General features: G+C 37.1%; 1 protein-coding gene across 2 annotated transcripts in view; it reads left to right on the plus strand.

Annotated features, from left to right (window-relative positions):
- LOC120298752 (importin subunit alpha-5) overlaps nucleotides 1-22835 on the plus strand; it is a 49576-nt gene extending 26741 nt beyond the window's left edge. For both annotated transcript variants that reach the window (XM_039322751.1, XM_039322752.1), the window contains exons 5-14: nucleotides 4474-4568; nucleotides 7449-7580; nucleotides 7881-7969; nucleotides 8366-8465; nucleotides 11422-11585; nucleotides 12801-12879; nucleotides 17408-17533; nucleotides 18015-18142; nucleotides 18960-19138; nucleotides 20198-22835. In XM_039322751.1, the coding sequence (XP_039178685.1) occupies nucleotides 4474-4568; nucleotides 7449-7580; nucleotides 7881-7969; nucleotides 8366-8465; nucleotides 11422-11585; nucleotides 12801-12879; nucleotides 17408-17533; nucleotides 18015-18142; nucleotides 18960-19138; nucleotides 20198-20385 (1280 nt within the window). In that variant the 3' untranslated portion in view covers nucleotides 20386-22835. The remainder of the gene's footprint in view (nucleotides 1-4473; nucleotides 4569-7448; nucleotides 7581-7880; nucleotides 7970-8365; nucleotides 8466-11421; nucleotides 11586-12800; nucleotides 12880-17407; nucleotides 17534-18014; nucleotides 18143-18959; nucleotides 19139-20197) is intronic.
- The last annotated feature ends 402 nt before the right edge of the window (nucleotides 22836-23237 follow it).

Below are 23237 nucleotides of genomic sequence, written 5' to 3' on the forward strand. Positions count from 1 at the left end.
CACATCTCCAACATTTAGGCTGTAAGTCAGGATACATACGGAACATTTTTTGTGGATCAAGGTGCCATCTATAAAACATTTTATAAAAATTTTCCCTTAAATTTTGGGCTTGTGTGAATTTAACATTCCTCACCCAAATAATTTCCCAGGTATCTAATAGAACCGGTTCTTCAAAATTTTGTGCCCATTATAGTTCATTCAGTTTTGTAAAACATACATTTAGGGATCCAGTGTTCCACAGTGGAGGAAATTTTCCTTATCTGGGTTGCTCTTCTCCACTTGCCCTAAGAGGAGGATCAAAACATACAGTATATCTCTGATTTCCCTGTCTTCCTCCTAAAATCTTTCCAAACCCCTCGGCAGCAGCCTCCCTTCCACAGACTACCCCAAGAGCAGTTCTTGGCTCATACAGCTGAGTCAATAGATTCCACAAGGTGCCATCTATAAAACATTTTATAAAAATTTTCCCTTAAATTTTGGGCTTGTGAGAGACCCTCACCCAAATAATTTCCCAAGGTATCTAATAGAGGTTCAACGAGTGCCCATTATAGTTCATTCAGTTTTGTAAAACATACATTTAGGGATCATCAGTGTTCCACCATTGTGGAGGAACCATTTTCCTTATCTGGGTTGCTCTTCTCCACTTGCCCTAAGAGGAGGATCAAAACATACAGTATATCTCTGATTTGAAGAGGTACCTGTCTTCCTCCTAAAATCTTTCCCCTACCCCTCGGCAGCAGCCTCCCTTCCACAGACTACCCCAAGAGCAGTTCTTGGCTCAACAGCTGAGTCAATAGATTCCACTTGTGCCACCTCTGCAGGTGAACAGAACTCCCTCAAACCCCATGAAGAGCTGAGAGACCATGGGGTAGGAAGGGACTAAGCCTAGAGACAACGAGCAGCCAATCTCCCACCTCCCACGACCAAGTGATCGGCGTTTCATCTGGACTTCTGCCATTGGATGCACCAGGTAACCTTGGCAGACCTCTCCCCATACAACCCTCATGACCCATCTCCCCCGAGGGCAAAGGAGACTACACTACCTCACAGGGGGCCTCCTCTCTATGTAACCAATATCTTGAGGGAGAGAAAAATTGCCATCTTGATGGGCATAGACTGTTTCTATCCCTTTCAAGTGAATGCTCACCCAGCAGAGGAAGAGAAAACACCTGTTCCTGTTTATCTTTTGTTTTTCATCCTTCTCTATTCTGAAGGAGTTTATCTCAAAAACTGAAGGGGAGGGGCTGCTTCCTTCCACAGTGGGAGCATGCGAAACCTTTAGTTATCAGACTGAATGGGAGGAGCAACCCAGAAGAGGATTTCCCTCTATCCACTGAAGGAAAAGGATCTTCATGGTAATTGCAAGGATTTGTTTGCTTCAAGTAGATTTCACATAGCATCTTTGCTGTTGGGTTCTTCTTTTATAGATCACTTAACACTCACAACATCTTTTATAGTTTTCCTATATCCTTTCTCATCACACACCCTTCTTTAAAATATTTATGTAATCATTTTCTTAATTCTGCAACACAAAATGAAGATCCAAATGCTACTCCTGGTCTTTATTAATACTTAAAGGCAATGTTTAATATCTAATCACTAGCATATTGAATATAACTGGTTGTTACTGCATAGTTTATCATGTTTCTTTTTTAAGTTATGTCCACAATTTGTCAAAACTCTATTTTCCCACCTGTTAAAACACTTGTATAACCTAATTGAACTTTGCCTTCCTGCAACTTAAATCCATGGTTCTATTTGGATTCTGCAACAATGGGGAACACCTTCTGCATGAGATATTTGAACAGGGCTTTCCTATTCTCTTTTAAATATTCTGTCCTTAAGACTTGATTTTGCATAATTCTTTCAACTCTCTTCACAGTACTTAGGTTTTGGTCCCTTGATCATCTTCTTCACTTTTCCATGAACAGTTCCAGTTGTCCTGAATCCTTAAAATATAGGGCTCAGAATGAGACACAGTATTTGGGATGGTTAGAGCAATGCAGAATGGTTTAGAAATTACAATTCTGTTGATCAAGAGTTAACTTATATTTGCCATTTTTGCAGCTAGATCATCATAATTTCTTTTTCTAATAAGAATATTAACTATCCCATCCAATTTTAAGCCATCTACAGATTGAATAAGCATTCTGCCACCTCCTAAATAAAGTAATTATGTAAAAAAAAAAAGGTACTAGGCCCTAATACTGATTCTTATAATTCTATGCTCAATGCATCCATCTTTATGCTCAGCATCTTTCACAAACTCTGAACTTTAGCTTTCAATAACACTATGTTTTTTAATTGTCACATGGGCTTCTTTTCATGCCTCTGGAATTTTTATTCACTGGAATTGTTTGTGATAGTGCTTTTAGTATCTTCTTTTAAAGAAACTCTCATGTATCTTAAGCTCCTTTTCCCATAAGAGTGTTCTGCCACAGGATCCACTTTTTGAGGTTTAAGGTATGTTTTTGACTATAGTCAAATTTAATTAAATCTTAATGTTTTTATTAGATTCATGCTAAGAATAGCTGACCTTCCTTCACCCTCTGAAGGAGTAATTTGACACAAGTCAGAAATTTCGTCAGAATTATACTTGGCAGAATTTCTTTCAATGGTTGGTTTGAATGATTAAACTCATCCCCTTCCCTTTTTAAAATATTTGTAATTTGGTTTTAGATACACTTGCAGCATCTTTTCCATATGTGGGCAAACAGTAATTGACACCAACATAGTAGTTTTTACTTGTTACCCCACTTGTTTTTTAATCCAGATGTTCTCTATATTATTACTAGATTTGTTCAGTTGAATTTCTGGTTAGATGTAGAGCAGTGGTTCTCAACCTTTCTAGTGCCGTGACCCCATAATACAGTTCCCCATGTTGTGGTGACCCCCAAGTGGGTGTGGCAACCAATAAGAGGGAGTAGGACAGCTAGGGAAAAGGGAAAAAAATGGCGGACAGCATGGTTTGGCGACCCCCATGAAATGGTCATTCGACCCCAAATGGGGTCCCGACCCACAGGTTGAGAACCACTGATGTAGAGTATTCACTATTGATTTATTTAATATTTTTCCTTTCTGTTTCCAAAAACTCAAGATAAATGGCACAGAAATAAAATAAAATTAACACCAGGAAAAGTTAGGTTTAAAATTCAATATAATAAATATTGAAAACATTTCAAAATGCCACATAAAAAGATGCTTCTTTTACTTTTCTGCTTTAGAGAGTAAAGTCACATTCCTAAGAAAAATTGTTGAACAGATTTAGGGGCTGCAGATTGAAATAGAGATGCAGATATTTAGCATAAAAAAGCTGGATTATTGGTAATTACAATTAAGTGCAATAAAATCCAATAACATTAAATTGAAGAAAACTTATGAACAGGAAAATGCCTTCTAGAATGAAATATATAGATCCCAAATAGAATTGCTGAATTTCAGCTGCATACCTTCTGTCTCTGTATTTGCAGTATATAACTGCAAATTTTTGTTGCTTTCTCTTATTGAAGTAGAAATTGGGGATGTGTATTTCTCCTAGAGTCACCTGTTGTATCATTCCCACATGCTGCTTTTTTTTAAAAAATGTCCTTTTCTTCCTCCTCTCTCACTGTGGAAGACAGAGAATTTTTCAGCAAACACTCTTTTTCCAGAACCATTCAGCTATAGCTAAATTAAACAAATAAGTTTGAGACTATTCAGGTTCCATTCCTGGTTCCACACACTTGTTTGCATATTTGTTGTCATCATTAGATGGGAGGAGGGACTGGGACATTGAAAAGTGTGGTGAAGACTAGTTTTCCATTCTCCTTACAATGACCCACTTTCAAATTTCTAGTCTTGGGGCAGGCACTTGCATGAAAGAAACTAAAATATAAGGTTTATTAAGGAAATAACATAATGATAAAATAGCTGGATTATTCAAGTCTTTTTACAGTTTACAGTCTATAATGTACTTTTCTCTATTATGGAGAAAAAGCCTATCAGGTGAGAACAGGCCAGAGCTGAAGGAGAAAGAAAACTGAACTGAGAGGAAAGCGAAGGGAAAGAAGCCTGGAGAATTTCAGTCTATCTAACTAGAGGCATGTTCTTTAGAGGCAAATAAAATAAGTCTTTTAGAAAGGGAAAGAAATAAAGAACATAGACCCTGTCTGCATGTGTTTCTCTAGAATCATTTGATTTATAGGTACAGAAAGCTAGTTGGTGAAAAGTTAAATTCTACAAAGTGGTATGTGAGAGAGAAATAGTTGGGATGATACATGAGTGCACAAATTGTTTAAAACCTTTAACATGAATCTATTTATGTACTTTATACTAAATTCTATCATATATTTTATAATTAAAATCAGTTAAAAGATCAGTTACATTTATGATACAAACCATACTATAGCTACCTGCTCAAATGTTAAATTGCTTCATATTTAAAGGATAACAGTGTTATTTTAATATATTTTTATTTTGTATCATTTCAAACAGAACCAAATCCACCTATAGATGAAGTTATCAGCACACCAGGAGTTGTTGCCAGGTTTGTGGAGTTCCTGAAGCGGAAGGAAAACTGCACATTACAGGTGTGATGTTTGTGTGTATTTGTTAGTTGTAAAATGCATATTCATACATAATTTTAAAAAATCTAAACTCACTGAAGTCAAAGTACTGTATGACAGCTCGAAATCTTTTATCATGAAGAACTTAATAGTTCAGCTTTAAAAAAAATTATTTGTACAAAGAACATTGTCTCATTTTAGTTTATTTCCACTCAGTTGGGAGGAGTGAATGTTAGTTTTTATTTCCTATTTCTTTGCTTATAAATTGTTTAACCCCAAAATGGATGCATAAATATACATGTAAATGCATCTTTAATAGTAAACTTTAATGATGCTCTTGATATGCTATAAATACAGGTGTCAAACTCGATCGCGTCACATGACATATTGCGACATTTTTTGCCTTTGCGGAGCCGGAGTGAGTGTGGCCTGCACGTGACACATCCAGCCCGCGGGCCACCAGTTTGACACCCCTGTGCTATAACATCTTCCCCTCTACTAGTGAGATGTTTGTGTGCAAAATCCCTTCAGTTTAAATTAAGATGGAAGACAGAATTCATCAAGGCATTTTCTCACTATCAATTCATCTAATCTCCCAAGGATGTTAAAACTAATGTATTTTTCTTATATTACTCTTAGGATTCTATATTTTAATCATAACATTTCTTTTTGTTTGTTTGTTTTATTAGTTTATAATATAAAATACAAATACAAAAGCAAATAATAGGAAAAATAGGGGAGGGAAAAGGGAAAATGTAGAAAAGAAGGGGAAAAGAAAGAAAAGGCATTTACTTCCAGCTCCCTTTGGTGCAGTAGAATAAAATAGTAACATCATTTTACTTTTACATAATATTATAAATTAGCCATTTCTATAACAACCAATCTATCTGATTAGTAAAATCCAAAATCAAAGTTTCATTTTTTTCCACCTCAAGCACAAAGTCTAGAAGCGGTTTCCAAGTAGAAACAAAAATAATTTTTTTTTGATCAAATCAGTCAATTTAGTTATCTCTGATAAATCATACTATTTCTTAACCAGTTATGTTGGTATATATACTAGGGAATACATCTAACAGATGTCAGCAACACTTGCTGTTGCATAAAGTTACCTACCATAAGGCTACAAAAGTGGAATATGTTTGTTTGTCACGATTTACATTGTGTTGTTTGGTAGAGTTCTTTACACAAATCTGTACAAAGGATCAGTATTAGTGTGAATTAATACTGGTTTCAGACAGTTTGGTCCATGAGCCTTGTAATGTTGTTCAGGTAGTAGATTGAAGACTAAGGGCTGCTTTTTCCCTTCCCTGAAGCTTTCCCTATTGTTATCAATTTCTGTCTGTCTCTCTCTAAAGCATGGGTGTCAAACTCGCCACATCATGTGATATGTTGTGACGTATCGTGACTTTTTGCATTGCTGGAGCTGGGGTGGGCGTGACCTCTACATGATGCAACTGGCCCATGGGCTGGCAGTTTGACACCCCTGCTCTAAAGGGATACAAGCCTGGACTCAAATATTTTAGTATCTATAATTGGAGTTATGAAAATAAAGGAAGATAATTCTGGAGATTTTAATGGCATTATCTCCCCTTTTAATTACACCCCAAGATGTTCATTTTAAAAGGGTGGGCTTTAAGCAGCCAAATCTTTTCTTTCTCTTCCTTTTTATTTGTTTTCCCCATATTAATCACTTTGAACATGTGCCTTAAACCACTATTTGCACTATGGCTTGTTTATAAAAATGTGACTTAAGGCAAATTATCCAAATAGTGTGCGCCATTGTACAAATAACATGCACATGCTTTGAATGGCTTCTGAAATCTGAAACCTCATAAGACTGTGCCTACCATTTTTCAATTTGCACATGCTGTTCTTGCAATGCATTGGAAGGCCTCAGAAGCATTGTGAGAATGGTGTGCACAATTTGGAGACTGGTGTGCACAACCATCTTGCAATGCTTTGGAAGGCCTCAGAAGCTTTTAGAAGCATTATGAGAATGGAGCATGCTATTTGGAGAAGGGCGCAAGCAGCCTTGGGAAGAAGGCCTGGCATAACCAACAGCCACAGAGGACCAGGTTGGTCAGTGGACCTTGTTAGCAATGAAAGGAAGATGATGAAGGTCAGTTGTGTATTGCAGGGCAGCAGTGATGGCTGGGCCTTTGCAGCTGTAACTTTGAGGATCAAGTGTAACTATCATTTGTTCATTGCTTCGGTAACTTTGGTTGTTGAATGAATGGTCAATAAGCAAGGACGTCTCAATTGTGAACTACTAGCAACCATTTGTGGGCGAGGCTTACACGTAATTAGCAAAATTTTGCTACTTTTAGAGAAATTTCTCTTGACTATTTGATAGATGATGCAACTAAAAACTATCAGACTACCCAGGAAATTTAAAGAAAAGAGAGGCCATGAGCTGGTGCTGAACGTCCCTGTAGAACTGGCAGTACAGAAGAAGATGGGGCTCTGGTTTCTATAGCACCCATATCATAAGGGTGGTATTGAGTTTCGTATGGAGTTTTTTTTATATTTCCCTTTCAGGAAGCTATGGGGAGGATATTAAATGGAGCTGAAGATAAAGCTCTTCTAAATTTGAGAACTGATACAATATAAATAGGCTGTTTTAGACACTAAAATATGGTTATTTGCAATTATATTGTGAACGAAAGCAGTAATTTCTGTTTAACCTTCTATATCCTTTTTCTTAGATCTAGTTTGATCTGACTTCTAAGTTAGATCACTGGAGAAACCATAGATGCTTAGATACTAGATACTCAGATATTAAACACATCCCTGTGTTTCTTGTTATTGGTAATTTATATGTGACCCTGTAAATAGAAATAAAATGGAATTTCATATTATATTTTAAAAATCAGTGGCTGAAGCTTTTTCTGTCTCCTAATGCAGTTTGAAGCTGCCTGGGTTCTGACTAACATTGCCTCTGGAAATTCCCTTCAAACTCGGATTGTGATCCAAGCAGGAGCTGTTCCTATCTTCATAGAACTACTCAGCTCAGAATTTGAAGATGTTCAGGAACAGGTTAGATTCTCAGAAAATAAAATGGGGAAAAAAGAAATTAAGTAGTATGGATTTCTCCAAAATTGAAAATGGTCTTTATAGTGTTACTTTATCTTACTAGATTGCTATGTTGTGTCTTGTTTTACTGTGACTTTATGATTTATTACTGTTTAAAGTGTATTATTATTTTACTGAATAGTTAGCCTGGAGGTTTAGTCTTTAAATCTTCTTAGATGCATAATATAATATTAGAAAAGTCTTTGTAGTGGAGCACAGGACACTGAAGATTATACTAAACATATTTAATTCTTTCTTTCTCAGGCTGTTTGGGCTCTAGGTAATATTGCAGGTGATAGTACCATGTGTAGAGACTATGTACTCGACTGCAACATCTTGCCCCCTCTATTACAGTAAGTGATGCAAATGGTACTCAGGTTTATTAGCAAGGGTGATATAATCTTTGTGAAAAGCAAATATTTACCAGCAAAGTGCAGCAGAATAATGAATTCCAGTTTATGAACTGACAGGCCATGCTACAACTAAACAATGTGCTTGGATAGAATACTATAGAGGAAACTGACTTATATCACCTTCATTTCCTTGATAAAGGTGAAATATAAAGTGTAGTGTAGATAAAATAAGAAAGTGTTTCACAATTGGTAATTTCTTATTAAAAATAAAAACATCCTTACAGTTGGTTCATAGGTAGAGCATCTCATAAGCCTGAATAATAAATATAATAATAAATATATTGTCAATTCACCTCGCAAGAAGATGATATTGCAACCCTCTATTTCTACTTTCAGATTGCTTTCCAAACAGAATCGTCTTACCATGACTCGGAATGCAGTATGGGCACTATCTAATCTTTGCAGAGGGAAGAACCCTCCTCCAGATTTTGTTAAGGTACAGAATAAAATTCAAGAGGAGTTAATGTCCCAAAGGTGCTTTTTCCAAAAGGCAACTGGATTTTCTTGGGGTTTTTTTCTTTGAAAACATTTCGCTTCTCATCCAAGAAGCTTCTTCAGTTCTGGTTTTTCCTGTTACTTTTTCTAAAAGTTGTTCACATAGGTTTATTTTCTCAGAATGCCTTGTTCACAATTACTTTCTCATTCTCAGCTGTACCAATTATTACTATTTTTCTGTAAGCTATAAATAATCTTTCTGGAATATTTCTTTGGAATAGCAATCAACTCCTGCACAGAGAAGAAGTGGCTAATTTCTCATTATTAATAATAGAGGGGACAAAGTACCTCAAGTACAGTAATTGAGAAACAAAGGGAAGTTTCTTTCCCTTTTTGCAAACTTATTGAAAACCATTGATTTTTTTTCAGAGTGAAAAACGAGATCTACATGGAAGAAGACAGGGGTCCAAACTCTATAGAAATATATCATAGGAGGTAAAACATAGCTCCTATGGCTAAATAAAAACATTTCTAAAGAAACAGTAAGCCAGATTTGCCAACAACATCTACTTTATTTTTGGTATTATTGCACAGGATGTCAGTTTTTGTGATTATCTGCCTAAATCATAGGCTTGTGCTTGGTGCACTGATCTCCTGTGCTCAGGGAATAAGTTTGTTTTCTTGAACACCAGATAGTTGAGCTAGAGAGATGGAGAGATACAGAGGGGAGATAATTTGGGATGTATTAATTTTATTTCAGTCTTCAAAAAAAAAAAAAAACTCCTTTGCTGTCAAGAAGAACAAGGAACTTGGGGAAGGACATAATTGTGATGGCCTCCTCAGACACTTCCCTGGACACCTCTTCAGACGCCAGCTCAAAGGAGGTTGAGCCGGTTCCAGACATGTGATGGGCAGAGATGACAACACGTCCGGAGGCTGCCGGTGGCTCTGAGCAGGGAGCAACGAGTCCAGGCACAGTGGAGAGATCATAGGGAGAGCAATCAGCTGAGCAGCCAGCTGAGCATGGGTCAGTTGAAGCACAGCTGCAACAGGACTGCCCTGAGGCTTCAGGTGGAGAGAGCGTGCAGCTGCAGGTGGCCAGCAAGGAGAAGGAGGAACTGCCTCCTCCACCAGTCCAAGAGCACACAGGGTGAAGAAGGGATAGGAGGTCAGCCTGGCTACTTGTGAAGCAGCAGCCTTGCCCCTCTGGATAGGCTGCATTGGGCACCAGCTATTTAGCCCAATGGAAGGAGGGAAACAACACTGGGAACAATGCATCTGTTTTGATGCCTAGCATTTGCCAGCCTCTTAGTTGAGCTTCCTGACCATGACCATGGATTTTAGACCCTGGATTTGTGTCTTGACTCTTGGATCTGCCTGTTGGACCTGCCTTTGCCTTGAACCCAAACTATCTCCAGGCCCCCAGTATTTATACCTTGCCTGGCTTCTATTTTGTCTTGCCTTGTGGAGTTCTCCAGCTTCATGGATTCATGCTGGAGTCATTCCAGAACTGAGCTGTGAACTTGGGGGGGGGGGTTGTCCAAGGATTTTCTGGGGAAGATTCTTGGAAAGGCTTGGAAAGCCTCAATAAATTCTTTGAATTCTCTGAGGTGTGTGAGCTGGAGCAGGACAATAATTTCATAGAAGACTGAGATGTTCCCAAAGAAGAGCCCTAATCCTTGGATGATGAATGCATATTCTTTCATACCAGGAATCCTCTCCCATAGAGTTGAAGGCTTTTAGTTGTAGATGATTTGATGAAGGATGAGTTTGTTTTGGATACAGAATACATAGTAACTTGTCTACCTGAGGAAAATATTATAGATAAAATATTACAATAAGCTGCCGTATAGCACTGGGGAAGGGGAAAACCCAATGTGGAAATACTGTAAATGTAATATATCTTGATTTCATGAGCAAAACATTTTAGAGCGTCAAGAAATGGCCTCAGCAATATTGTACGTTTGGACTTTCAAAAATTATTTGACAGAATTATTAATCAAAAGTTTTCGAATAAACCTAATGGTCAAGGGATAAGAGGAACTGTCTTCATGAATAGTTGCATTATTTTAAAAAATAGTGAATTTATACAGTGTTAAGATTTTAGAGCACTGGTGTAAAACTCGCATCACATGACATTTCGTGATGTATCGTGACTTTTTTTGCCTTTGCGGAGCTGGGGTGGGTGTGGTCTGCGTGTGATGCATCCAGCCCACAGGCTATCAGTTTGACACCCCTGGTTTAGAAGCTGTATTGCTGTTCTAGTGTGAGAGTCAGAATGTCCAATTTTCTACTGTTTGTTTTCTCATGACTTACTCCAGAGTAAGCATTCAAATCTCCACCATTCTTACTGTTTAAAAAATGTTCTCCAAGAGACTCAAAAATAGAAAATCTTGATAAGTATTTTTTTTTCTTTTTGAACGACATGTACTGGTAATTATATCTGTAACTTGTGTTAAAGCCACAGTTGTACTTTAGGAATTAGGTAATAAGTCAGTAATTACTATGTGCATTGAAAGCAGTCCTTTCCCTACAAAATGTTTCTTTACCTCTGTAAGGTTTCAAGTGTTGTGCAAAATCAAACACAAGACGCAAATGTATTACTAAATGGAGAGGTATTTAAAAGACCAGCAATTTGTCATAAGCAATACATATTTCAGTTTAGGTAAAAGGAGAATTGGTTTGTAAATTTTGGTTTTCAGTGGAAACTATGTGAAATTGTTCTTAATTTCAAAATATTAAAATGAACAATGATAGTCCAATTGTTCTTACATTTTTTCACCCCAATTATTTATTGTTGGACTGGTTCAGTTTTACAATTTTCACTTGATGTATAGTGGAACACTCTTTTTATACATAAGAATTCAGTTTTGGCAACCTTCAGAGTAAGAAGAAGTTCATGTGTCATTTTAATAGAAACCATTTGATTAATTATTTTCCTCTTTCTTCCTTTGCAGGTATCACCCTGTCTGAGTGTACTCTCATGGCTGCTGTTTGTTAATGACACAGATGTTCTAGCAGATGCATGTTGGGCTCTCTCCTACTTGTCTGATGGACCCAATGATAAAATTCAGGCTGTGATTGATGCTGGAGTGTGTAGGAGACTTGTAGAGCTGTTAATGTAAGGATTTTAGATCAAATAAATGATCTAAATAATTTATAAATAAATTAAATTATTAAATTATTGTTTCCAGTATCAGTGTAAGATTGAATCAGTGTTCAGTAACTGATTCATCTGGTTCCAGTGCCTCTTTTTAGAATAGCATTTAAATAAGCAGTCATCTTGGTTTTACAGCACATCTTTCCAATATCTGTTCTCTTAGAATATTACAAAATAGCTAGCTATGATCTTGATGAAGATTAAGTAAGGTCTTTATTTGGAAGTAAAACTTCCCTATATTGCAATATCTCTTGTAGTTGCCCAGTCTTTGAGGCCTATTTAACCAACTCTTCCTCCTATGCTTCACAGTTTATAAAAAACTGGGAAATGACATCTTGACATTGCTGGACATGTAACCAAGATTAACAGTTGGAGGCTTTTGTGAACTAAGGAGAAACTTCCTGATAGTTAGAACAATTAACCAGTGGAACAATCTGCCTCCAGAAGCAGTGAATGCTCCAACACTGGAAGTTTTTAAGAAGAGACTGGACAGCCATTTGTCAGAAATGGTATAGGATTTCCTGCCTGAGCAGGGGGTTGGACTCGATGACCTCCATGGTCCCTTCCAACTTTATTATTATTATTATTATTATTATTATTATTATTATTATTATTATTATTAAGGATGACTGGGTTATCTACACTAAATGACAGTAGAAGATAGATCCCTATTCATTCTCCATTTTGTATGTTTTAATTATTGGCTATTTAAATCTGCATAATTTTCATATATGGATTCACACAGTATCTTCTCAGATTGATGTAGCTCTGTCTACTTTTGATATGCAGTTTTTGTTTAACCATTCATGACTCATTTTCAAGGAATGTGACAAATTTGGTTTCAGCCTTTGACAACAACTGTACAGCAATATTATAATAAACAATATTTAGTATTACTATTACATTCAACCCAAAAGCAAAACATACCCAGAAATATTACAGTGTCATACGTTCATGAGTATTCATTGAAAAAAGGTAGTATAAAAACAATGACATCACATAGTAATCATCACAAAATATCTACATTTGAATAAATATTTGTCTGTATTTTACAGTCTAGTAATAATTTCCTGTGTGGTATTTTTTTAATCAGATTTGGATTTTTGGGAGTCTTAACTGTGCTTCTTGATTATAAGAGAGCATTACATCTGTTACTGCATCCTTTTCTTGTTTTAGGCACAATGACTACAAAGTAATATCACCTGCCTTGCGAGCAGTTGGGAATATTGTTACAGGAGATGATATCCAAACCCAGGTATTAATTTTTTATACTGGAACTTAATGTATTCATTTCAAACGTGTAAATTTGCCCATCTGAGGGACATCATAAAAACACAAGGTTTTGGGGCAAAGGACAATATAGTTTCCTTGTTGTATTTCAGATTTTAGTGCTTTGAGGTTCAATGAAAATTACTTCAGTTATTTTACAGGGTCTGAGACATATAATTTGCTGAATAGGTATGTTTCTGCCTATTAATTGTATTTATTTGAAGTGCAGTTAAATCTTTAGATCTTAAATAATTTCACATGATCTGCTACATTCCTTCTTAATGATTTAGAAATAGGATTCATCTGTAAATATACATTGCCTTTTCATTCTTACTGCTCAACTCTTGGTAACAGAAAATATAAAATTATTAAGAATTAGTACCTAACCCTGAATAATGTTATGTTTACATAGAATTTGAATAAAAACTGGTATAAAATGTGAGATGGCAGAGGTAGGGCCATGCTCCTTCCTCACACTTTTCTTTTTGTGAGAGTCACACATATTGTTGCTTATTAGTATATTAATAAGCTTGCTGAGTGATTGAGCAGATGTTTTAACCAGATCTATATATGTTTGAATTTTCTGCAATGCCTGGAGATTCATCACATCATATATGGTGTAGAAATATTTAAACAGAAATGAAAATATTGCAGTAAGCTCCTAACTGTAAGGACCTGCCTCAATCCCTCTTCCGGAGAAAGCAGAACTCCTGGAACAGCTTCATTCCAAAATGAACTTTTATTAGGAGAAGTTAACAGCAGGCATAAAAGGGAGGATCTGAGGGTTTCCTGCACGAATCAAAAGATTAAAGGAGCAACTGGCAAACCTCACCCCTATAGTCCATCCGGTCAGTTCAAACGAGCCAATCTCCAGGTGTGAACCTGCTGTGGGAACGGGTTGATAAGTTCCCAAGGTTGTTAGGCTGTTGGGTCTTCGTGCTTGTTCTTCTGCAGCTAGAGATAAAGCAGATGGCTGGAGACACATTCCATTCTCACCCCAGGCTGGCAGTAAGGGGAATAGATCAAAGAACAGGCAGATAGAGAAAAGCGGAGAGGATACATTGTAGTGCCCATCGCTTCCCCTTTCCACCCAGGAGTATGGCAGAACCCGCAGAAAGATAAAGAAATCAAACCCCACCCAATAACTGGGTTCTGACTTCAAAAACTTCCTGAAATAATAGAAATTTATTGGACAGTACTGTTGAAATGAACCTAATCATTTGTCTCTGGGTAAGGCCACTTCCTACATTTGTAGGTGTTCCTTGATGATAGCTGCTTTTTTAATACAAGAATGTTAGTGTTTTCACATTTGGTTCTGAACATGTTCTCCTTCCTCAAAATGAATCTACAAATCTAAATAATCTGATCTTAGTGATGTTTAAACAGGTGAGTGGTTGAGTATCAAGTAATGTAGTAATCTGTATCTATAAATATGCTTGTTATTTTCAAATGCCAGACTTGGAAAGTCTGATTTCTCTTAGTAAATTGCCCTGTAACCAAATTGATTCCAATCATTGGGTTTTGAGATGGGTGCAAAGGAGGGAATGCAGTATGCTTAGGCTTCAAGAAAAAGTTGTTTAGATGTTGAAAAATAGTATAAGTCTGTGCTCTAGGCTAACATTTTCTTTCTCGCTCTGTATCCTCCATCACTTTAACCCCATCCTTGAATCAGAATAGCCAATAATTGCCAAAGATCAACATGGATTATTATTAGTGTTTTATTTGCTGTATGCATTCATTAATATTTGATGCAAGCATTTGATAAAATATTCTATGATACTCTGATTAGCAGTGATTAAGCATTGATTTTATGGTTTAACAGTTAAGTGTACATGCTATTTAGGTAGAAAACTATTGTTTTGAAAATGACCAAGGCTTATCAGCTACATGAAAAGCTATTATGTGTTGGGCCATCCATAATTGATAATTTTTGGCTAATATTTCATATATTCTATAAGTGAATAAGGCTAACCTTTTCATTAGACTTCATTGGGTCATTTTTAAACATATCCCCAGACTTCCCATGATCTTCCAGCTTATATTCTGTTCTGTACTACATTGAATCTGCTGTTCTATCACATTTTAAATACTCCTTATTTTTACAGGAATTGACACCATATCTTTCTCTGTGTTTTCTAACTACCAGTAGGAGAACTTGGCCATTTACTCTACTCTTTGTTTTGTTTTTTAACCATCAATCATCCATTAAAGCGGGTTCCCCAACACCCAGTCTGCAGATTGATACCAGTCCGTGGCCTGCTGGGAACCAGGCTGGGCAAGTGGTGGGCAAGTGCGCGGAGCTTAATTTGTGCATGGGTGGGATCTAGATTGCACATGTGAAACCATCCCTCCACAACTGCCGCTGCTGCTACTGCCAGTCCATGAAGCCAGAAAGGTTGCATTAAAGGATAGGTCAATGAGGAATTTTATCAAAGACACTTTGAAAATCTAAGTATATTGTGGTGATTGGAGATGTCTCCATCCACATGTCTGTTGATATTCCAAATATTTTAGGTTTTCCTCTAGAAAGACTTTTCCTTTAGGTAACAGCTTTTTTTTTTCTTTGCCTGGAAGGAGTTTAAGCTAAGGGCTCTTCAATTTCCCAGATCTTGTCAAAGTCCTTTTAAAAAATATAGCTACTCTGTTTTTATGACCCTGTAGTCCCTTAATTCGTGTTAGAGTTGGGACAAGATAAAAAATTCTGTATAACTCAGTACAGCTGTCAGATAACCAGTCAAATATGTGGCTCTCCTATCATGTCTGATATGTAAATTGGCTTTACCGAATGGTTTTGCTTTCAGGTTCTTTCCTATTCTGTTATTATTTAGGCAGATGTAGCAAAGATTTTAGCTATCTGCAGGTATATGTGCTTCCATTCCCTTAGGATTATGAGTGCCATTCAAAACTATATATACAAACATTTTTTAAAATTTTTGTAAGCTACCTAAAAATCAGTTAAGCTCAAAATCCTAGTCCACAGCCCTTTCCTCTATCGTAATATAACTTGTGTGGTAGATGCCAGTCAGCATAACCTGCCATTGATCTGCAATTCAAGTTCAAACAGGAGATCCAACATGTCGAGAGAATTGCTGGTAGCCTGGTGGTGGCTGGCTGTTAGAAAATAAAACTGTGTATTCAACTGCTGCTTATGTAATACTTCCATGAGAATTTCTTTGAAAACGTATTGGTTAGATTTTTTTTCTCCAGGAGCTCAGAATGGCTTACGTGGCATACTCAGCTTTAATTTTATCTTCACAACAAAACATCTGAGATTGATCTGAGAGATTCAAAATAACCCAGTGAGCTTCTGTGCAAATTACATCCCCAAAGGCCTCTATAATCCTAACCCAATATTTTTATCATTACATACACACTGGCAAAAGCTGGATTTTTTAAAAAAAGAAGGCAAGATTGCTGCCCCTGCCCAAGCTCCATCAAAAAAACAGAAAGCTCCGCCTGGGTGTAAAAATCCTCTCTACAGAGCTTTTTGCCTCCTAAACCTTTCTGTGTAGCATAAAATGAGCAGCTATGTGCTTATAACACTCAACTGCTCAGCAAAAAAGATATTTTGCTTTTTATACCTAAAAATCTTTTTTAAAAAAATAGCAATAGCTTCTCTCTAAAGCAGAAAGGCACAGGCATGTACGTCCACAGAGTTGCTTCATGATGCTATGAGTAGAGCAGGCTTTTTCAGTCTAGGCTCTGGTCTGCTGCCAGCGTGTTGGCTCCGTGATGCATGTGCCTGGTGGGCTACAAAGCAAGCGTATGATTTCAAACCTGCCTTGGTCAGGGACTGTTGCCTAGCAGCATTAAGATCATCTGCTCCCCACTAGCCATGTGTGAATGCAGATGGGTCCCTCAAGTGAACTACATGAGATCTCCATCCAGGATCTAGTAAAACCAGGGAACTACATGGAATCCATGCAGCTTGGTTGGTATCTCCCTTTAATACTCTTTATTATTCTAGTTCTTGTTTTGAAATTCACATTTCAAAATCTTCACTTAAACATCTCCCTCCCCCCAAAAAACCTATTAAACAGCCCCCCTCCAAAAAACCCACATCAGCATAGAGTGCTGCTTCTGATGCCACAGCATAATAGCCCTCAGCCATTCTTGGTTAATCTTCAAAAGCCTAGTTAGGAATGGACCTAGTTAGTACTTGAATTGGGGGACTGTAAGAGGATCCCAGGGCTATACTTGAAAAAGCATCCCAGAACTTGGGAATGGACCATATTTCTGCCATGAGCTCCACACAAGGGAGAGTTTGCCTTTACCCTTCAGCCTTTGATAATAATTACTCATATTGTTTCCACTGACCATCCCTCCAGTCCTATCTCACTGGATAAGCCATCTGCTGTCACTTATCTCTCTGAAAGCTTTTCTTAAAGTTCTTTCTTAATTATTTGTTGAAGTTTTAGGGCCATTGTTTCTGATATTGTTGTCTTTGTGCTTCAATTAATTATCCTTATTACATCATCCAAGTATAGTCTAAAATCTATTCTCCCTCTTTCTAGGTAATACTGAACTGTGCAGCCCTGCAAAGTTTATTACACTTGCTAAGTAGTCCTAAAGAATCAATCAAAAAGGAGGCATGTTGGACAATATCAAACATTACAGCTGGAAACAGAGCACAGATTCAAGTAATTAATCATTTGCGGGGGGGGGGACATATTAAAAGAACGTAACTTTCTTCTGATAATCCAAGTAATGTTATATAGTATTTCTAAGCAGAAACTTTAAGAGAAGTAAATTCCAGCTATATTGACAGTTTGGAAATATAGGTAGTCGTCATTCAGCAATCACAGTTGGGAGTGGCAACTTGGCTGTTAAGTGAAGCAGTCATTAAGTGAAACCACAATTGGGGTTATGATCTTACTTCAGCTTCATTTGCTTTACAGACTCAAAGGTTATAAAAGTGAGGCTAGTTGCAAAGGTAATTTCATCACCACTGTAACTGAATGGTTTCTGTACAAGGCAGTCGCTAAACAAGGACTACCAGTTAACTGGTGCCAAATAATATAGTGCAGACGTAAATATTGCCATGAGTGTCACCAAATTAACTCTAGGAACTCTAGGTATTTTGTCTACAATTTTTATTTGATATTTAATTCTCTTTTTCAGACTGTCATAGATGCCAATATTTTCCCAGCTCTAATAAATATTTTGCAAACTGCTGAGTTTCGGACAAGAAAAGAAGCTGCTTGGGCAATCACTAATGCAACATCAGGTGGCTCTGCTGAACAAATAAAGTAAGTAATAGTGAATTGCTCATAGCTGATTGATGAGAACCATTACAAAACATTAAGGGTGGTGATCCAGGAGCTGCATGTTCTTGACGACTTTAAAACACCCCCCAAAATCTTGTTATTGAAATTCATCAAAGTGCAATTTTTGGCAATGCATATATTTATATTATTGTGGTTAAAAGTGCAGAAGAAAAACCATAAGCTTCTATAGTGCTTAATGCATTATTTTACATTTTAAACCTCCCAGACTTTTCAAAAAATGAAAATAACCAATTTTGGTTCCATCTTCCAATGACATCGCTGCCAACTTTCTTCTATTCTTTGAAAACCAGACCCCCTCCCTCCCAAAACTGAGCATCAACCAAACCCTATCTCCATTCCACAGCTATTGCCTGTCTTTCTTGTAATTGCTCCCAAAGATACTTTAAAATAGAAGAATTGTGTTAGGAACTGATTCCATGTTTTATTTTGTCTTGCCTGGAACCAAAATTTTGGTAATTTTTGCTAATTTTATTAGTTAATTTTATTCCATCTTTATTTGCTAATTTTATTTGATATATCTTCATTAATGCTTTAGGCTGACCTTTTAATACTTTTTAGCAGTTTTCCGATTCTTTATTTTACTACTGACTAAATACTTTCCCAGAGAAAATGTATTAATTTTTCAGGAATAGTCTTCCTTATGTACAGCGTATTTAGAACATTTGAGCCATATTAATTTTACATTTCAAAATTATCTGTGCTTTTAAATGATATAACCATGATGTGCATCTTGACCAACAAAAACTTCTGGGTAACTTCCAGTTGGTATGGTTTTCAGATATCTAGTAGAACTTGGTTGCATCAAACCACTCTGTGATCTCCTTACCGTGATGGATTCAAAAATTGTGCAGGTAGCACTTAATGGACTGGAAAACATCCTGAGGCTGGGTGAGCAAGAAGCAAGAAGAAGTGGCACTGGCATTAATCCATACTGTGCGCTCATCGAGGAAGCCTATGGTAAGGATGATGACTAGAAATCAGGAGATTGAGTTTGCTCTAAGCCTCCCTTGGCATGAAAGCCACTTGGATCAGCTCCTCTCTCTCAGTTCAGCCTGCCTCATAGGGTTGCTATGGGGAAAATTGGCAGGACTATTTATGCTTGCTGCCTTGAGGTGACATACAGACATGCATAAAAAAGGTGGGATGAAAATATAATAATATCCAGTAGATTAGTCTTCGCTTACTTCCCATGGTTTATTTTAATCTGAATTTTAGTGTGGTGTGCCTATTCTTTCAGTCCTTTTATTCTGTTATAACCCAACAAAAGATTGTGGGAGCCATATCTTGACCTTAAGATGTACTTGGCTACTTTGGGTAAAACAAATCGTATTTATTTGAACTGTAACATTAAGAGATTTGGAGAATATTTAATTATTTGTATACCGCAGTGATGGCAAACCTTTTAGAGACTGAGTGCCCAAACTGCAACCCAAAACCCACTTATGCATTGTCGAGTGACAGGTGGGTGTGGCCCATTGGCTGGGTGTGGCCAATTGGGTGGGTGTGGCTGAAGTAATGGCAGACTGGATGGGACTAAAAAGTTCAATCAATCAATTCCAACTTTGCAAGAACTTTTTTTCCTGCAAGATGAAATTGATTGACTGATTGAACCTTTTTTTTTTTTTTTTTGCACATGGCGACGGAGGCCTAAAGCGAAAAGGTTTTATAAAACCCAGCTGAAGGCCTAGGACTGGGGCGACGGCACACGTGCCCATAGAGAGGACTTTGCGTGCCACCTGTGGCACACGTGCCATAGGTTCGCCACCAGGGGTATACCGCATTCTCTGTTGTCTAACTGGCATCTGTGGGTTCTAAGATAGTAAAGAGAACATTAATTAATAAGCCTCAACCAACTTTAGTACATCTTGAATAGCGCAGAGCTAGTCTTCTTTACAATTTGCATAAGAATAAGTGAGTTCAGGCTGTCTGTTAGTTCAGTTTCTAGGGTTAGGGAAAGGCTAAAACACTGTATCTTCCAGTTCAAAATTTGATGGAAGTTCTTGTATTTTTTTGCAGGCCTGGATAAGATTGAATTCCTGCAAAGCCATGAGAACCAAGAAATATATCAAAAGGCCTTTGACCTGATTGAGCATTACTTTGGGACAGAAGAAGAAGACAGCAACATTGCCCCACAAGTAGATATTGGCCAGCAGCAATACATCTTCCAGCAGTGTGAGGCTCCCATGGAAGGTTTCCAGCTCTGAAGTGCTCCTGTCTGCCCTTAATGTAGAGCTCCGAGTGGTCTCATTTGCCATAAATGTGTGAGCTGATTTGCTTGCTTTGCACATACACTACCTTAAACACAACTGGAAAAATATTTGCCTCTTAGTTGTAGGATGTCACTTTGGTAAGGGCTTATCTTAAATACTGAGCCCATTGTTCGGAACTGGCACACTTCTGTAAAGATACCGTTTTTCCTGATTTTTCCTATTTTCCTAATACACTGAAAAGGTAACCCTAGAATCTCAAACAAGGACAGCGTTTCCATGTGGAGCATTCTTCACAGTCTACTGAGACTTCTGAGAGACTCTTCCTTCCCATGCATTCCTTTAGGTGCCTGCCTTGTTCAATGAATTTAAGAGGAATATTTAATGCACACTCAGAATTTGAGTGGCATTCTTCTGTGCGACAGCCTGGATTCCTGTTAATTTATAAGCATATATGGTTAGAATTATCCTATTCCTGCAGCCCATGAATACTTTTCTCCAGGTTCTAGGAATATTGTTAATTGTCAGCAAGCTGATTTCAGTGCTCCCATTTTGACTGCATAGGATTTGGAGTTGCTCACTTTCTTCAATGCAGACAGAGAATCAGCTCATCCTTCTATTAAAAATATAGCACTTTCTTTGACATGTCCTAAATTGTGCGATTGATAGAGAAAATCTACCAGTCTAAATTAGCACTCTCTCCTAAAGCATACTTTCACAACCTCACTAGCACAGTAACGAAAACTCCCAACTTAATTTTTTGTACAGCTTCATCAAACAAAGCTGTATCTAAGTGGTTAATATTCTAAATTATTGATGCTATGGTAGGATACTTGATCCCTGATTTGCATCTGCTTTCACAAACTGCAGTTTTTAAATCAAAGCATACAGATTGGTTATTAGCAGTTTCATTACAAATAGCGGAAACAATCTGCCCTGTATACTAGATGTCAACAAACCCAAATAATAATCTATTTCACAGTTAAATTATAAACACTTCAGCTGTTTAACACTCTTGCACCTATCATCTAGTTTTCAATACAACTGTCCCCAATGAAAAACTAGTACTTCAGCTTCTGTAGCAGCTAAGAGATTCCATTTCTTAAAGAATACCCTTTGGGTAAGATGATGTTGGGGGTCTCTAATAAGCTTGGATTTAAGGCCTTGGAAATGAATACCAATTGCTTTGATCTTCTCCATTCATGTCCACTGATCTTGATAGCATAATATAATTATTTCAGGAGTGTTGTCCTATGAATGAATTAAGTGGCATTTTCATTCAGTTTAACTTTTCCAAACACATACCTTTGTTTACAATTCACAAAAGAAAACTAGCACCACCTACAACATACTACTTTGTCAAAGTCTGATCTGTAACCTGTGTCCCACATAGCTTCTGTTGATATCTATTCTTCAGCAGCCACCTCAATCCAAATTACTGTATTCTCTTATGCTGAAGGTGCACCATAGGTTACAATGCCAGTTGAATTTCCATATTGTTTGATCTTTGGATTTTAAAAATAGAGCTAAGATGGCTAGGATGGTACTTTCGCAATAAACTAATTGTCCATTTTGTTGATTGTCCAGATTGTTGGGCCCCAAGTGAGAGAAGAAATTTATGGGCTCATGCTAATTGTTGTCTACATAACATGTTTGACTCCAGATGATGTGACAATCATGCTTCCTGATTGGCTAGGATTGGTTTGGGAAGAGATCCCTATTTTTAACACCAGAAATCAAGATGGGTAAAATAATCTGTTACACATAGGAAAGTAAACAATATGCAGCAGGGGTCTTCAAACTTGGCCCTTTTATGACTTGTGGACTTCAACTCCCCGAATTCTTCAGCCAGGCATGCTGGCTGAGGAATTCTGGGAGTTGAAGTCCACAAGTCATAAAAGGGCCACATTTAAAGACCCCTGATATGCAGTTTGTAGTTCAAAAGTAAATGAGCAATCTTTAACAATATTTTTAATTTTATATAATCATCTTTCTTAAAGAATGGTAGAAACACTGATGAAAAGAAGAGGCCATTTCATTTCCACAAGGATTTTTTTTGTGTGTGGCTGGGTTTTTAAAGGGTAAATTACTGACTACATGTCATTTCTATATAATATGCTTTAAATCGTGTACTTTATTGCATAGTTGTTCTAGAGAGAGAAGCTACATATTTTGTAAATTAGCTTCAATGAAGTGTGTATGTGATACTGAAACGTATCACGTACACCAGTACTAATAAGTGTGTGCATATTTAGCTTGTACATGCACATACACACTCTTCTGGGACAGTTGCTAATGTGTATGTATATATGTATATTTACACAAACTTCACAGTGGAAGTTTTTCTCTGAAGCTCTTAGAACAATAATGGTGCATTGGTGTTTCTTCTAGTAAGTAATGACAGTTCTCTCTTTAAAAGGGTGAATTAAATCATATATTCAAATGAATGGAGTGTGTATGTGTTTATAGAAGAACTAATTAGATTTTTTTATCATATAGGTGAAATGTAGAAGTAGACTGTACAGTCCAGAGTTTATAATTGAAGTATTTTAGATAGCCGAGGCTGCAAAATGTTACTAGTTATGTAACCTGTTGAAGGTAGTTCTTTGTTTTTTTTTTTTAATGTGGAGTAAGGAGAGGAGAGAAACTCCTGAAACAAGCGTCAATACTTTTCATGTGTGCACTGGGTGGATTGAATGGAATGTGAGAGGACTGTAATTATTTTGTTGTCTTAAAAGTGATTCAGAAAATGGCTGGGGGAGCTTGGAAAGATCTTTTTTGAAGTGCTTGTAAACCTTTTGTGTAGGTAACAGGAAAAGCCAACACTGGATTTAGTATCTTATTTACAT

Source organism: Crotalus tigris, unplaced genomic scaffold (genome assembly GCF_016545835.1).
Source record: "Crotalus tigris isolate CLP2741 ecotype Arizona unplaced genomic scaffold, ASM1654583v1 scf7180000024124.1850442, whole genome shotgun sequence".
In the NCBI taxonomy this organism is placed as follows: domain Eukaryota; kingdom Metazoa; phylum Chordata; class Lepidosauria; order Squamata; family Viperidae; genus Crotalus; species Crotalus tigris.